The 16,106-nt window shown below is 38.3% G+C and overlaps 1 protein-coding gene across 1 annotated transcript in view; it reads right to left on the minus strand.

Moving 5' to 3' along the window:
* zc3h3 (zinc finger CCCH-type containing 3) overlaps positions 1–16,106 on the minus strand; it is a 97,034-nt gene that overhangs the window by 8,501 nt on the left and 72,427 nt on the right. The window contains exons 9-10 of the mRNA XM_052141722.1: positions 14,081–14,212; positions 195–358 (exon numbers count right to left, since the gene is read on the minus strand). Of these exons, the coding sequence (XP_051997682.1) occupies positions 195–358; positions 14,081–14,212 (296 nt within the window). The remainder of the gene's footprint in view (positions 1–194; positions 359–14,080; positions 14,213–16,106) is intronic.

Consider the following 16,106-nt stretch of genomic DNA (forward strand, 5'->3'; position numbering starts at 1 on the left):
CTTTTTAAACCCTAGTTTAAAACATTCATCAAATTCTTAAAAATGTAATGTGTGTTCATGTTGGTTTATATATAGCATTTTCCAAATAAATAAAAAATAAAAAAATCAAGAGATGAAAATAGTATACTGATGAGGGATGTCAATTAAGAATCGTAAAGGATAATGCTTTTAATTGTCCAGATCATCTTCCTGACCTCTTTAAAATGTCTCTGTTGTGGGCTCTCTTGGCTGGTCCAGAGCTTGTGTCCGAGCCAGTGCGTTTCACACTCTGTCTGTGGTGCAGCTTACATTTGGATCCACGTGGACAGATGCCAGTACTGGAGAATTCTGGACACACCAGAGTGTGCTTCTTCTTACACTGTAGAGAGAGAGCAGAAATCCTGAATGCCTGCTTTCTTAAAATCAGATTTACTATGGAGGTTTTGTAGTTTGGTTATAAAAACATGGGACAATGGACAGGTTTCATGTGTGCCACACTCTGTTGGAGAAGTTTGTAATTTGGGTGTAAATTGGTAGCTTCATTCTTTGAGAGACCCGATCCCTCCCACCTGTCAGAGAAGCTAATTATACCCTACTATGGGGTGAGAAGCGCAAGACGCGTGTATAAGTGAGAGAGCGAGAGACTGGGAGAGCGTGGGGCACATTGATCCAAAAATAGAGAGAGAGAGAGTGTCTGTTATGTGTGTGTGTGTGTGTGAGAGGGAAGGGTGGCCGAAGGATCGTGTGTCCGGGAACAGTGTGGACTCCCTGTCACCCCGTGGGGCAGACCGCACAGAGATACTTTCCCCAACAGGTTTTAGGTCAGAGCTACAAAAGCATCCCAAACTCCCGGCCTAACAGAGCTCCATTACACCCTCGTACCCACATCTTCACATATACACTTTTTACGTCAATCACCAGAGGTTCTCATTATAAGGTGCCTCCACACTGGTATTTAGAACTGAGATGTATTCAGAAATGAGCACAAATCATGTTCAGATTCCCATCTATTCTATTCCTCTTGTCTTCTATACATAATTGTCTCTTTTTACTACCAATTAAATTTAGTTGTAACTTTGATGGAAGCTAATTTTAAAGGTGCTGTAAGTGATTTTAGTGTTCTGAAGCCTTCAAGTGACTGAGCCGTTGAATTAGCCACACCCCCTCATTCCAAAACTCCACCCTCCAAAGATCATTTTGAGACAAAACTGAGCAAAAGACCGGCATTGTTTTTTCCTGTTATTGTCCAGTTCAACAGTGGCACAATAGCACCCTCAACTGACAAACATAATGAATCATATCCTCAATGATCCGCTTCAAATGCAACACTATGAGAACGAACACAGCGATTGAGTTGTGAAAATAGTCAATGTCCGCGCTTTGCGGACACATTTTTGTTTGCTGTTACAAAGTCTACAGCTGTCACAGAGACCGGTGAGGTATCTCAGGTAGGGTTGTGCCGATGGACGATATCATCGTCCATCGTGATGGCTGACCAACATCACGATGTAGAGCCACCATCGTGATGCCACGCCCCCTTTTGCGAGTCTTGCTAGTGTGACTCACTAATCGTAGTCTCTTCTATAGTTAACCTAAAAACTTTGCAGGGATTGCTCTGTAAATTAAATTGAGAATATAACTAATGCATATATGCTATTATAAATACTGTAGTATATGCCAGAGACGTGACGTGTAGTCTGTGAAAATACCGTGTCAGGCAGGCTACACAAATATTGATCTTGACATTGTTAGCTTCTTGTCTTTTTTTTACATGTCTTACACTGTACATTTAGATTAAAATATGTTATGTTGTAGGCTACAAGAAAATAGCCTTTATTAATGAATTATTAGTAGTTGTAGTGTCTCAGAAAATCTTGCTCATTGTCACATAGCTCTTGTATACACTGAAGTGGCAGTTTAAGGTAAACCCAGACCAGCGAACGTCAAATAACTTTTGTCTGGTTAATACTTTTAAAGAAAAATTTCCTTGGCCATAAATCCATAATGTCAAATCAAATGAAAGAAACAAGGTGAATATGAATAACACACATTTATTAAAACATAGAAGAACAACAATTAAAGAACAGGAAAACGGGAACAACACTCAGACCGAAAATCGGCATTAACATTTCACTTATAATTAGCAGCACAATTAACTTCAGCACAGGCTACAAAATAAATTATGTTATTGAAATATTGTAAAGTGGTCACATGAACTACACAAATGAACGTTTAAAAATTATATGCAAAATCGAATAGCTCCACAACGGATGGCGTAAAAATGCGTAAAGAAGTCTAATATCTTTCACCATAGACCATGTTTAAATTTCGATGTTTCTGGCCAGAAATACCAACATATTCACTTTATCTGGTTTTAATAAGCTGCGGATTGGAGTAACTACACTACCCGCTGTGCTGAAGACCCGCTCTGATGGAGTACTGGTAGCACATATGCACAGATATTTCCGTGCTAATCTTGCCATGAACGGAAACCTTTTGTCGTTTGTTTTCCACCAAGTCAGCGGGTCCTCTTCCCCATCAATGGCCATTTCCTGCAGGTACATGGTCATTTCTGCCTCGACCTTTTGCTCATCAGTGAGTAAAATAACGAAATTATAGTTTTTAAGTGGAAAATAGTATTTATGTAAAGAGATATATTAAAATAAAAAGTGCACAACTCTTCTTAAGTGAAAGCTAAAAAAAAATGCTTCACGTGTCGTACAACCTACTGATAAAGCGCCGACGAGTCATTAGTTGGGTAGTAAAATAACGAAATAATAATTTTTCATATAATTTTTGAAAATTATATGAAATTATATAATCCCCCCCCCGCCCCACCGACGATATCATCGTCCATCGCGATGTTTTACTGTCAACATCGTCAACTGCCAATTTAGGGGACATCGCCCAACCCTAATCTTATCCCTAAGGACACTTATTTCATTAATATCTTTAATGGAGTTGGAAAATGTTTTGCTTTTCCATGTAAAAATTTATATACAGCACCTTTGAGGAATGCAAACTGTTTCATATAATCACATTTAGAACATGTGAAGTGTGGTTATGTGATCTTCATTTAAGTCAACGGACAAGTTGTCATATTATCTGTTAAATATAAAACACCAAATAAAATATTTTCTAAATACACTTGCGTAACTGGATTATCACACCCAATGAATCTGGGTCTCTCTGCCCCCTAAATCATCCTATAGACAACATCATCACTCACCACACTCATGGCTAATTGGTCCAATTTGCTAAATCCCTCGCCACTTGAATTAAGTCGATTCCAATTCCACCCCATTTCAGAAGAACATTTGGGACCTTTCTTTTTTTAAACACCCATTTGTTTCTTGTTTGACTGATAACATCCAAGTCGAGCTTTAATCATCCAAAGCTCAGGTGAAGACAGACAGGACAGACATGTAAATTGTGAGAAATTGTAAACAAGGGAAACGAGTTGAAAAATCAGATCAGAAGAGAGCTGCAACCAAAATGAACAAATTGGCTCTTGACATTCAAAAGCTTAAGTGGGTCTTGCAAAAAATATATTATACATGCAATCGTACATATTAAATTGAGCAAATGGTCGAATTTAGAAAGCAAATAACATTTTTCAGACTCTGTACTACATATGTATCATATCATAAAACTAATAGAATGGCCTTAAGATAAACCTGATAATATTTAATAATATCAAGAACAGATTTATAAAAGTTTTACCATTTTATTTTGCTTTATCTTTAGTTCTAGTTGGTTAGTTAGTTTCACTATTAGTTTAAGCATCCTTCCCTATTAGCACTGAACCACAGTTTATTCCATCATTGACTAACCAAACATCAGAAACTCAACAGAAACTGCACAATACACAACATATTCTGCTATGTCCTTACATTCTGACACACCAAGTTGATAAAGTAAAACAAATATGTAAATATTAATTTGCAGTATGTAGCTAAAGGGCTGGCTAGTGGGTTTGTAGTGCACTGGAGATATCTATCCTTTAACATTCCTATACATCTCAATGGAAGTTGATCGGCTGGACCCCTGGAAGTCTGCAACCTACGTGCGCAATCTTTTACGCTTGGGCACTATATTCTGGGCAGATTTTCTAGAGCCATTCAACTGAGCTGTAGATACCATGTGACTAGTAACTCTGAAACTGCAGGAAAATTATGCCCTGAGAATGCTGAGCTGTCAGGTGAATGGGAGACAGTCATGGAAATGCGAGTCCATTTCATGCTTTTAAGAGCCCTGCAAATATCAGTCTCTAGATATATAATATAATGTAATGATTGAGATTTTTATGTTGCTTGAAAACGTGAACAACAGTGATTTTTTTTAAACAGATGTTGATGGACTATCACCCCACTAAAACTCTAATGATCTAATAAGTCACAGATACTGTATATCTACAGTGAGGAGAGTGGCCTTTTATCACTAGTGTCTGTGGAATATGTTGTTGTAGCCTTTTTCTTTTTCAGGTGCATTTTCCCCAGCAATTGCAGATTCATATTTTGTAATTAGTTTGAATTACTTGGTTTCATTGTGATTTTGTATTCATTATCTGTGTTAACCTCATTATTCAGGAACCTAACTTAAGTTACAGGAAAGTTTTTTGTGTGTGTGTGTGCTCATGTAAGTGTGTGTTCACCATGAAAGAGTTGATGAGGTGTCCTGTTTTGGTTCATCCATTTAAATCACAATTAACACTATTGATCCCCAATTGTTCAATAAACTTTGAGAAACATTGTTGTCAGCGGATCACCTCATTATTGACAAATCATTTGCCTCACTTGGTCTTTTGGAATAACTCTACCCGTGACCCAATCTCACGCCATATGTTGAGCAAATGTAGCTATGTTGGGTTGGTCGGGATGCTCAATCAAACAGAAACGTTTTCATAGCACCACAGAGCCATAATTACCACACTTTTTGGGAATTAACCTATGAATGTCTTACATTCTATTAAACTGAGATTGAAGAAAGTATTATATTTTCAATACATTTGAAAAGTAGTTTCTGTTCCTTTGAAAAAAACATTTCAGTGCTAGTTTTCATTTTCATGATACTCGTCATTAAAGATAATAATGGTCAAGAATAATGTCTAATGTCTCACACACTCCTTCCAGCATTTTATTGTATGATGAACTAGCAAATGTATGACCCTATTCATGTTCCCCTTTAATCATTCAAACACGATTGGTGTAAATTCATGACAGCTACAGTCCCAGAGGGATAAGCGACATAAATCTAACCTAACTTCTACGTTGATTGGCTATTTAGAATCATATCTAATTAGAAGAAAATACCACTATTGGGAGGTGGACGCAGTACTGAGAAGGCTCATTAACTTTGATGTTCAGGGCTGTGGTCTTGGCAAAGAAAACACAAAAACTTAAGTCCTCCCCAGCTATGCCCTCTCATACATTTTAATTTACATAAAAGCAGCAAAATGGGGAGAAAAGGGAAGTGTGTGAGGGGGAAAAAAGAGAAGTTGATGGAACATCTTTATATCAGTGCAAGTTAACAATTTTCCACTTGATTTAAGAAAGGCTGGGAAGTCTCTGGGGCCTATTAGAAGAGCTTTCTACTGGCCACAAAGCAGAAAGAGTCAGCACATTTTACATTACTGAGACAGAGAGCAAGAAGGAGAAAGAGGGAGAGAGACAGAATGAATGTATGATGGTGTGAGCTATGAAAAAAGGGCTGGGAAGGGAGATTAGTGACATAGTGATGGAGAGATAAAGGAAGCAGGAAGCAGCATCAAAAGAGGAGTGATCAAGGTGAGGAGTGAATGGAGATGACCAGCAAACAAAAGAAGAAACAGGACAGAAAACAGGGAGACTATAAGACGGAGAGAATGCTAATAAGAGTGAACCAGAGAGAGAGAGAGAGAGAAAGAGGGGGGGGATGAGAGTGCGCTTTAACCCTTGCTCCACTGGCGTATCCATTGCTGGCCTCTCGCCTGTACTGCTGTCATCAGCACTTTTTCACGTCCACAATTATGGTGTGCTATCCATCATATCTAAGACAGTGCTTTTGGGATGGTGCAAAATTACAGACCTAAGCACTTGTGCTAATAGAATAAATATTAATATCTCTCTTCTTATATATTCTCATTCTCACCCCAAATATTTAAATGAGCCCTGACAGGGAGAGAATGCATTTGTTACGATGAAGGGAAAGCAAAGAAAAACAAATGAAGGGAAGAAACAGTGAGCGATGAAGAGGGAGAGAGAGAGAGAGAGAGAGAGACAGACAGAGACAAAGAGAAAAGATGTTAGCAGCAAAATGCACAGAGGAGAAACAATTCATTAGAATGAGACAAATCAGACGAAGATAGGAATATAGCTGAAAGGAGCAGAGAGGAAACTTTCTGTGGAAATAAAATGAAGCAAAGCGTACTGTCATATTATAGAGTGGCCCCCAAAAGAATATGGGCACTTTTGGACACTTACGCCACACTTAACATCACATCACTGTCATTGAATTAGATGACAGCATATCTGTGCAATCTGCAAACAAAAGGTGCTAGACATTCTCTCAGAAATACAAGTTCACCTTTCTCAGCCATTTCTTTTGCATTGACGAACCAACTGGTCTTAAGGTCCTTTATAGAGCATGTACGAAGCCAGTTCCCCTTAGGTTCACACAGGTGTCCTAGAAAGTAAGCCCAGGAGTAGCTATTCACATTAGCTGTGGACATGTTCCACTTACATTTGAAAACCAGAAAGTGTTCACTTTTATAACCTAACACAACTTTCTTTTTGTGAACTGTTTTTCTTGAAATGTGTGCTTGGTAGGATTGGGAATCACAAAGAATTTAACAATTACAGTTCCGATTCTGATTCCTCTTAATGATTCCGGTTCCTTAACGGTTCCATCAACAATCCTTTGAGGAAGAATTCTTATTGCATTTACTGGCTTCAGCAGCTTGTTGCCAAAGTATGAGATCATTTCAGCTTTTGACAGAAATCAGATATAACTTAAATATAATTCTTCTAAAAAGGCAAGTTTAAACAGACTTTTTCGAGTCATAAACGCAATTCAATAATTTATACTAACCATATATTACATAAAACTTCTAAACAAACACAAATTAGATTAATTCATTTATTCTTTTATAAAATTCCACAGACTACAACAAAACACATGAGCATTTTTAACTGAACAATCAGTCAGTAACTGCACTGTCTGATTGAGGCCTCACAAGCCTTAAATACAACACTGCATAACAAAGTAACAGTTCTTATTTCATTTCGAGCTGGGCACGACTAAAGTCATTACTTGCATTTCAGTAAGATTAATTCAGCAACCGCTCCGACTGATATATAAGTATTTTTGATGTATAAAAGCCATTGATTCGGGAACCATACTACACTGGTCATGCAGTATGTTTTTGATACACTAAAAATAATTGGCTTATAAGAGTCATTCGTTTGGGAATTGGACTACACAGATCAGTTGTACTGTATGTTACAAGCTGTAGATTCAAAAGTACCGGCTCATTAGAGTCGTTCAATCGGGAATCGGACTACACGGGTAGAGCTGTATGTTGCGAACTGTAGATTCAAATGAACTAGATCATGAGTCATTCATTTGGGAATTGTACTACACTGGTAGGACTGAATGTTGTGAGCTGTAGATTCAAAAGAACCGGCTCATAAGAATCGTTAAATTGGGATCGGACTTCACGGGTAGAGCTGTATGTTGCGAACTGCAGATTCAAAAGAACTAGATCATAAGTCATTCATTCGGGAATTGCACTACACTGGTAGGACTGTATTTTGTGAGCAGTAAATTCAAAAGAACCGGCTCATTAGCGCAATTCGTTTTGGGCTAATGAAAACAACAAAGTTTGCGCTGCATGTTTAAGTAGAGGGGCTGCACTGCCACTGAATTGCACAGAATTCATCTTCATTGTTTTAAACAGTTGGCAGTAGATATGAAGTTGATATGAATCACACCAAATCACAGAAGTGAACCGCTTGTGATGACTTAATACGTGTCTTTGCAGACTTCCGATCGCAATTATAATGGTATAATGACTCTCTCATACCTACTTGTCTCCAAATAAATCCCCTTTAGAAAGCAGCTTACATTCTTCACATTTTTTGTAACGCATCCGCAGGGTCGTAAGAGACAACTGCTTCATCACATTATTGCACATTCAATGCATCTGTGGCAGACAAAAGCATCCATGTCGTTCTGTGCATGTAAAGTTTTGATTGTAAATTCAAAGAGATGAATACTTTAATAACACTTGACTTCTTTAGTTGTTACCTAGCTACAGGCTGCGGCCTGAACTCACGATGATGACGCAATCGGACTATGGTTCGGACCCAAATTATATAATGTGAACAGAGACCAGCAGGGGCAGGGGGAGGAAATTAACTCAGGTTGGGTCCAAGCAATTGAACCATGTGTGAAAGCACCTACTGCAGAAATCTAACCAAGAACATGACAACCATGAGCAATATAGTGGATAACCTTGGCCTCAAAACTTGTAAACTGCAAGAGTGCTGCCAGCTGTTGAAAACAATAAGGCTGTATTCAAATTGGATGAGAAGAATGTAATACTACAACATGACAGAGGGTACACCTGTCAAAGGGTTGTATGCTAATTTGTGACTCTATGAGACTGAGGGGCAGGAGTGACAGGGAACAAGAGGAGCATGTGTGTGTAGCTGGGGGTGAAGATAGAGGTCATGGATGGGTTAGAACCTGCTGGATTAAGGGCATATGAGAACACTTGGTAAATGTGGGTTATGTGCTCATCTCCAGTTACTGCCCTCAATATGCCACTCACTCACAAACATGGAGGAAACCAAATGCATATGTCATTAGCACCCTGACCAATGTGCAGATTAATATCAGGAACATAGTCGACTTAGAGCTCTATTTATAAGTCTTGCATAAAGTGTTTACCAATAAATAACTTGCATTCATTAAGAGCTACTGTATAAAACTCTCATCAACATCAAAGCACTGTAATTTAACAAATGTTATGAACATCAAACATGTAAAAAAAAAATGAGGATTTTACCTGTGTTGACACAAGTAGCAGATAGAAGATACATTTTGTTTACTGCGAAGACCTAAATTGTTGGTGAACTTGTGTTTTGTGCCAAAGACTGGTTGTGTTTGTTCTCTCTCCCAATCAGCACCATTTACCTTTGTCTTTTGAGATTCTTTTGTCATTATAAGTGTTTGCTACATAATATTAGAAGGGTGGGAAATTAACACCCATAACCAATGTGGGTGTTTTTTCACTGTGTTGGGTAATTTTGGCTACTAGCTATTGTGGCGTGTGACTTGTCTTGGATTTGACTTTGACAAAAAAGCTGTTGTTTAGAAACAACAACGTACTCTTGGATTGGACACATTCTGAGGAACAGATGAAACAAAAGGTTGGAAATCGCGTGTTGTGAAGCTCGTGGTTATTCTTCAGATCTTCAGTGCAGCTCTGTCGCTCTTGCGCAGTGCGAGCACTCTTCGCAAGCACATACACATACTGTATATTCAATATGTTTCTTGAAATGTATTACTGATGTATTGGCCAAGCAATGGTTTCGGCTGATCAAAACAATTTTCTGCACTGCCGGACATCAGCCAATTGTTTAAAAACAGCCGATGATGAGGGTCGATTATTTCCTGGCAATTAAAGGGGCTGAAAGAAAAATGCATCTCACAATTAGCTTACAAATTGTGCTGGTGAGGAAGAAAAAGTACAAAAGTACTCTTGTGTGGAATTTGAATTGGGTGACAATGACAGCGGAGTTGCAATTTGTAAGCTTTGCACTGCTAGAATTCCATGGGGTGAAACTACTGTTAAAAACGAATTTGATTACTCAACATAAACTTTGATATGGCAAGGAATATAAGTTTATTAAAGCTAAAGCAGAGGCTAATTCAGCTAATAGGGAGGCTCATTCAGAATTCAATTAATGTGAGTTAAAGGTGCTATATGTAAGATTGACAACAAGTGTTTGAAATGGGTACTGCAGTCCAAATTCAAAATATTAGAGAGTTGCCTGCCCCACCCCCAGACTCAAAGCTCATGCAGGTTGCCAGATTGTTGACAAGCAAATTAGCCAACTCAGCATCCGCTTTAAAGAAATTCTGGGCTTTAAGCTGTCTCCATCTACCAAAGACATCTCCAATATTTCTCCTTGTTTTACTAAACCTCTGGTCATGGTGGTTTTTAGATGGATGGCAAGGCTTTTTAGGTTGGGTGGAATCTGTTATCTCTGATCCAGTTCGTTTGCTGGCTTCCATGGCTGCAGCACTCAGCATTGTTTTCCTGCAATATTGTTCAAACCTGGCAACCCAGCGGTGTCAAAATAGTATTGGTGAGTGGGCAGAGATAAGTTCACATATAGCTAATTATTTTATATATTTGAAAGAAATAAATCAATAAAAATGGCTGATAAAAAAGCAAGAAAAAAAAAAAAGTGGCTGGTACCCTAAATACTACCCTAAATACTCTATATGCAATATAAGTTACACATTCACAACAGTGTTGTAGTGGGGGCTGAAGTGTGTGGGCATACTGTACATTTATTATTTCCCCTATTGAAAAAGGAAAACTCTTGCTCCCGTTGAAGTCAGGGCCTGTTAACCCATGGTATGGAATATACTGTAACAGTGTTGAAACAAATATCCATTTAAATTTAAAAATGTTTGCTTATTTGTTCTTTTGGTTGCTAGTAATATGTTAAGCATAGTGTTAGATAATTAAGTAGCCTAATACTTTATCTTAGTTGCAACTATACATATTACTAATATACATAACTAAACACAAACAAAAACATTGAAATGATCTGATATACTGCATCACGAGAGAAAAAGCACAATTTTCAAAAATGGCATATGATATAATTAAAGGGGTCATGACATGAGAAACCAAATTTGCCTTGATCTTTTGGTATATAAGAGGTCTTTGTATCATTAAAATGTCCTGCAAGTTTAATATTTTAAGACGTCCTCCCCATTCTAAACGAATCATTTATTTAATCAAGCTCAAAATACAGCTCGTTCTGGATTCATGGTTAGAAGTGACGTGACGGTTAGAAGTGACGTACCAGCGTTTGCATATGACCGCCTCCAGCACAAGATAACTACGCTTTAAGCGCAAGACAACTACGCTCATTTCAGTATCGCCGTGCGCCTCACAAGTGTTCAGTCGATGGACAGCGAGCTCTGACAGAGACTACTTGTGCACAGGAAAATTACGATGCCACACAGATGTGCTGTTCCTGGCTGTGGTCAAACAAAACCTCTGAATAAGCTGCCGAAAGATCCAGACGTCAGGGAAAAATGGATGCAGTTTATTTTTTGCGGACGTCCCAGTCACGGCAGTGTTAACTTAAGCGTTTGTTCTGTACATTTTAAGGATGACTGTTTTGAGAACAAATCTCAATATGATGCTGGCTTTGCCAGAAAACTGTTGCTCAAAGATAAGTCCGTGCCGACTATTCTGGGAACAACAACGACGCAAACTGTAAGTAATCTATTTTAAACTTTAAACTACTTTTTAAAGCGCAATTTCATTCATTATGAATAATCACAGTGTTTTTACTTAGTTTACTTGCATATTGTTCTGGCTGGAGGCGTCAATAATTGATACATAGGCACTGACGTTAGCCAATCATAACAGTGGGCGTTAACACTGAAGTCTTAAATGGAAAACGCCCCCAAAACAGACTGTTTGAATCAGAGGATGAGAAACAGGGTGGGAAAAGGTCATAAATCACTAGATTTTAAAAGTTTTTCTTAAAAAAAAATATATTAATACTATAATTGCACCTAAGGGAACATAATAATACAATAAAAAAAACCATGTCATGACCCCTTTAAAGGACAATTCAGTTAACTTGGCCAACAAGGGTGCAGTCCAAATTTTCACAGTTTAACAGAATAAGTTGTGTTTAAATGCATAAATATGTTAAGTATGTAAAGCTGTTTGAAAGCCAAGTATATTTACAGCGCATTTTAATTATGACCCAGCATTTCACCGTAAACGCTAGAAATGTCCTGCCTCTTGTCCTGAAACAGACAATAGGATTGGTTTGAAAATATCCAATCCAGGCTGAAAACATTTTCTGATTGGTTGTTTAGCTGAATCTTTCCCGTGCGCCACCACTCCATACGCTTAAAAATAATCTCTAAATTAAAAAAATTAAATAAAAAATATTAACAAAATAAAATAAATTAAAATAAAGTTCACTCAAAGTTGCTGCGACATCGCATCTGTAGTTTGTAAACTTATTTGGTCAAAAAACAGCTTTTTTTTCTGGTGGCCTTTGATACGTATCATTAATAATTTTAGGTGAAAAAAAGAAAAATAGGTGACTACACTACTGGTTTACAACATATTTACAGTTTACATATTCTTTTATTTATATGCACTGAGACTTGTATAATGTGATTTGCTTGGATTTTTTATAGTGCTTTTTAAGAGTGTATATATATATATATATATATATATATATATACACACATACACTCACCTTAAGGATTATTGGGAACACCTGTTCAATTTCTCATTAATGCAATTATCTAATCAACCAATCACATGGCAGTTGCTTCAATGCATTTAGGGGTGTGGTCCTGGTCAAGACAATCTCCTGAACTCAAAAATGAATGTCAGAATGGGAAAGAAAGGTGATTTAAGCAATTTTGAGCGTGGCATGTTTGTTGGTGCCAGACAGGCCGGTCTGAGTATTTCACAATCTGCTCAGTTACTGGGATTTTCACGCACAAGCATTTCTAGGGTTTACAAAGAATGGTGTGAAAAGGGAAAAACATCCAGTATGCGGCAGTCCTGTGGGCGAAAATTCCTTGTTATTGCTAGAGGTCAGAGGAGAATGGGCCGACTGATTCAAGCTGATAGAAGAGCAACTTTGCCTGAAATAACCACTCGTTACAACCGAGGTATGCAGCAAAGCATTTGTGAAGCCACAACATGCACAACCTTGAGGCGGATGGGCTACAACAGCAGAAGACCCCACCGGGTACCACTCATCTCCACTACAAATAGGAAAAAGAGGCTACAATTTGCAAGAGCTCACCAAAATTGGACAGCTGAAGACTGGAAAAATGTTGCCTGGTCTGATGAGTCTCGATTTCTGTTGAGACATTCAGATGGTAGAGTCAGAATTTGGCGTAAACAGAATGAGAACATGGATCCATCATGCCTTTTTACCACTGTCCAGGCTGGTGGTGGTGGTGTAATGGTGTAGGGGATGTTTTCTTGGCACACTTTAGGCCCCTTAGTGCCAATTGGGCATCGTTTAAATGCCACGGCCTACCTGAGCATTGTTTCTGACCATGTCCATCCCTTTATGGCCACCATGTACCCATCCTCTGATGGCTACTTCCAGCAGGATAATGCACCATGTCACAAAGCTCGAATCATTTCAAATTGGTTTCTTTGAACATGACAATGAGTTCACTGTACTAAAATGGCCCCCACAGTCACCAGATCTAAACCCAATAGAGCATCTTTGGGATGTGGTGGAACGGGAGCTTCGTGCCCTGGATGTGCATCCCACAAATCTCCATCAAATGCAAGCTGCTATCCTATCTATATGGGCCAACATTTCTAAAGAATGCTTTCAGCACCTTGTTGAATCACTGCCACGTAGAATTAAGGCAGTTCTGAAGGCGAAAGGGGGTCAAACACAGTATTAGTATGGTGTTCCTAATAATTCTTTAGGTGAGTGTACACACATATATATATATATATATATATATATATATATATATATATATATATATATATATATATATTGTGCATAGATTACTGTATGTTTTGGTTTTGTGCAGTTTTTCTTTATTAATTCTCATAACATCAACCAGTGATGGAGAATAACAAAAATTAACAATTTTGGCAAAATCTGTCACATTTACATACACCTATCAGAGACAAAATTAAAACCACCTGATGCAGGTTGGCGCTGTTTTGGCGGCACAAGAGGGACCTACACAATATTAGGCAGGTGGTTTTAATGTTGTGGCTCATTGGTGTAATATGATATGAATTAATGTGTATTGTCCCTCAAAAAGAAATAAATATGAAATACAAGTGTCTTACCTTATCTCCTTGAGGACAATATCCTCGGACAAAGTCTTTGCACACAGCAGCTTTGCGAGAAACATAGACATGGCTGTAGGGACAGCTACTGTTATTACAGATCCCCTTTAGGAAGTACGAGCACACAGGCATCTAAGAAGAAACAAGCAGTGATTTAGAGCTTGAAAATTGCCTCAGGGATCAATGCAAACCATTTAAAATAAGTCAAACAAATACACTTTGTTAAAACTACAAATAACCCCAAATATGAAGCCATTTCAGCACTGTTGCTTGAGTAATAGGGAATACAGTTGGAGACACCAAAAAACTCATGAACGTAGACCAGTAGCAATTCAGATGTGCCTTTAAAATGTAGGTGGATATAGTGGTGGGGGACATAAGTGAGTTGGACACATATGATTTCATAGACACACTGCATATGAAGTCCCTGTCAAAACATGCATTTATCACACATTGTCTAATCAGTAATTATGTGCATGCGTCGATGACACGAATTTGCACATAGTCTTCACTGATTATGATCTACATGTATGAATAATCTGAACGTGACTGAGCACTCTCCTCCCTTAAAATACAAGATGAAGTTTATGGGGAGGGGAAACCACTGTCTTCTTAAGTGGAATCTCATTTCCTTGGGGGTAATATCACTTCAGCTTAATTAACTGCAACAGAAATATTGACCCAAGCGAGGCATTGTACCACCTGTATGATGTGTTTATGTGCAGGGGAGGGGAACAGACGCTAGCCACGAGTGGGGTTAAAAGGGTTTGGTCTTGTTTCTCAGTTATTTGGAGGGAAGGGGCTGGGAGCACTGGATCATTTTCAACTGCAGGCGTGAACTTAAGACTTGCTTCATGTGTTATTGGCTACACAGGGTGTGGGGTTAAATTGAGCCCCAAGGCTATGAGAAAGGAGTAGGAGGGGGTTTAGGGGAGTGGGGGTTGGGACTGGCAGGTGGGCCTGCACTGCAAGTAGGTGGCTCTGCTCCTTTAAGACAGACAGACAGCTGGCCTCTCGTGCGTTGAAGAAGTGAAGGCTGATGACTGTCACAGGTGCAGTGATTTGGTGTTTGTATGTGTGTTGGTGGGGGTTGAGTAGGTCATTGGACAGAAAACAAGCAAAAGTCTAAACAAGTGTTAGAATATGAGGAGAGGAAGAGAGGGTGTAGAAAGAGAGAGTGTACCAGTATGTGTGTGTTTTACAGAAAGTGAACACTCACAGTAGAAAGGTTTTTCTATAGCAAATAAACAAAACAGACAGGTGTTAACGGTCAGTGCGAGAAGGAAATGTGTGGAGAAAGTTACAGACAGTGTCCTTCTGAATCAGGAACGCTATGAATACTCTTGTTATTTAAAGGGGTCATGTAATAAAAACATACCTTTTTATTTAAAAATGTTCTTTGATGTTCACTTATAATATTAGTAAAAAAAAAACATTCTCTTAACAAAAACAGTCATATATTTGTAAAATATGATAATTTTCAACCAACATTCTGACACTCTGTCAGAAATGATCAGTTTTGGTGCTACTTCCCCTTTAAAACTTAACAGGAAATGACCAGTATAATGATTGGCTCATTGCTCTTGAGTGACCTGCTCTCTAATTCCCATCTCACAGCTCACCACTACTGGGCGGGGCTACAGAAGTAATAAGGTAAAGTTGTTGTTGATGTGTTGTTGAGGAGGTAGTCAGATGTAAATATTTGCTTGGTTTCAACAAATGCTCTTTTTGCAGTGAGGGGATGTTTTTATTTCTGAAACTTTCAGTATGTTTTTATAGTACAATGACCTCTTACATGTCAAAAGCCCAAGGAAAATGTAATTCCTCAAGCCATGACCCCTTTAACGGGATTAAACATACTATCTTTTTATCATAATTTTTTCTACTGCAGAAAATATATAATGCAAGTCAAGTTGTTTTGTGCCAAAACGGCCATAACTTAGTTTAGTACGACCAGTTTTAGTACGACTCTATTTTAAACAGACTTCTATATAAATGCATGTGAAAAGAGCATTTGCTGTTGGAT

The sequence above is a fragment of the Xyrauchen texanus genome, chromosome 13 (assembly GCF_025860055.1).
Source record: "Xyrauchen texanus isolate HMW12.3.18 chromosome 13, RBS_HiC_50CHRs, whole genome shotgun sequence".
Classification (NCBI taxonomy): Eukaryota; Metazoa; Chordata; class Actinopteri; order Cypriniformes; family Catostomidae; genus Xyrauchen; species Xyrauchen texanus.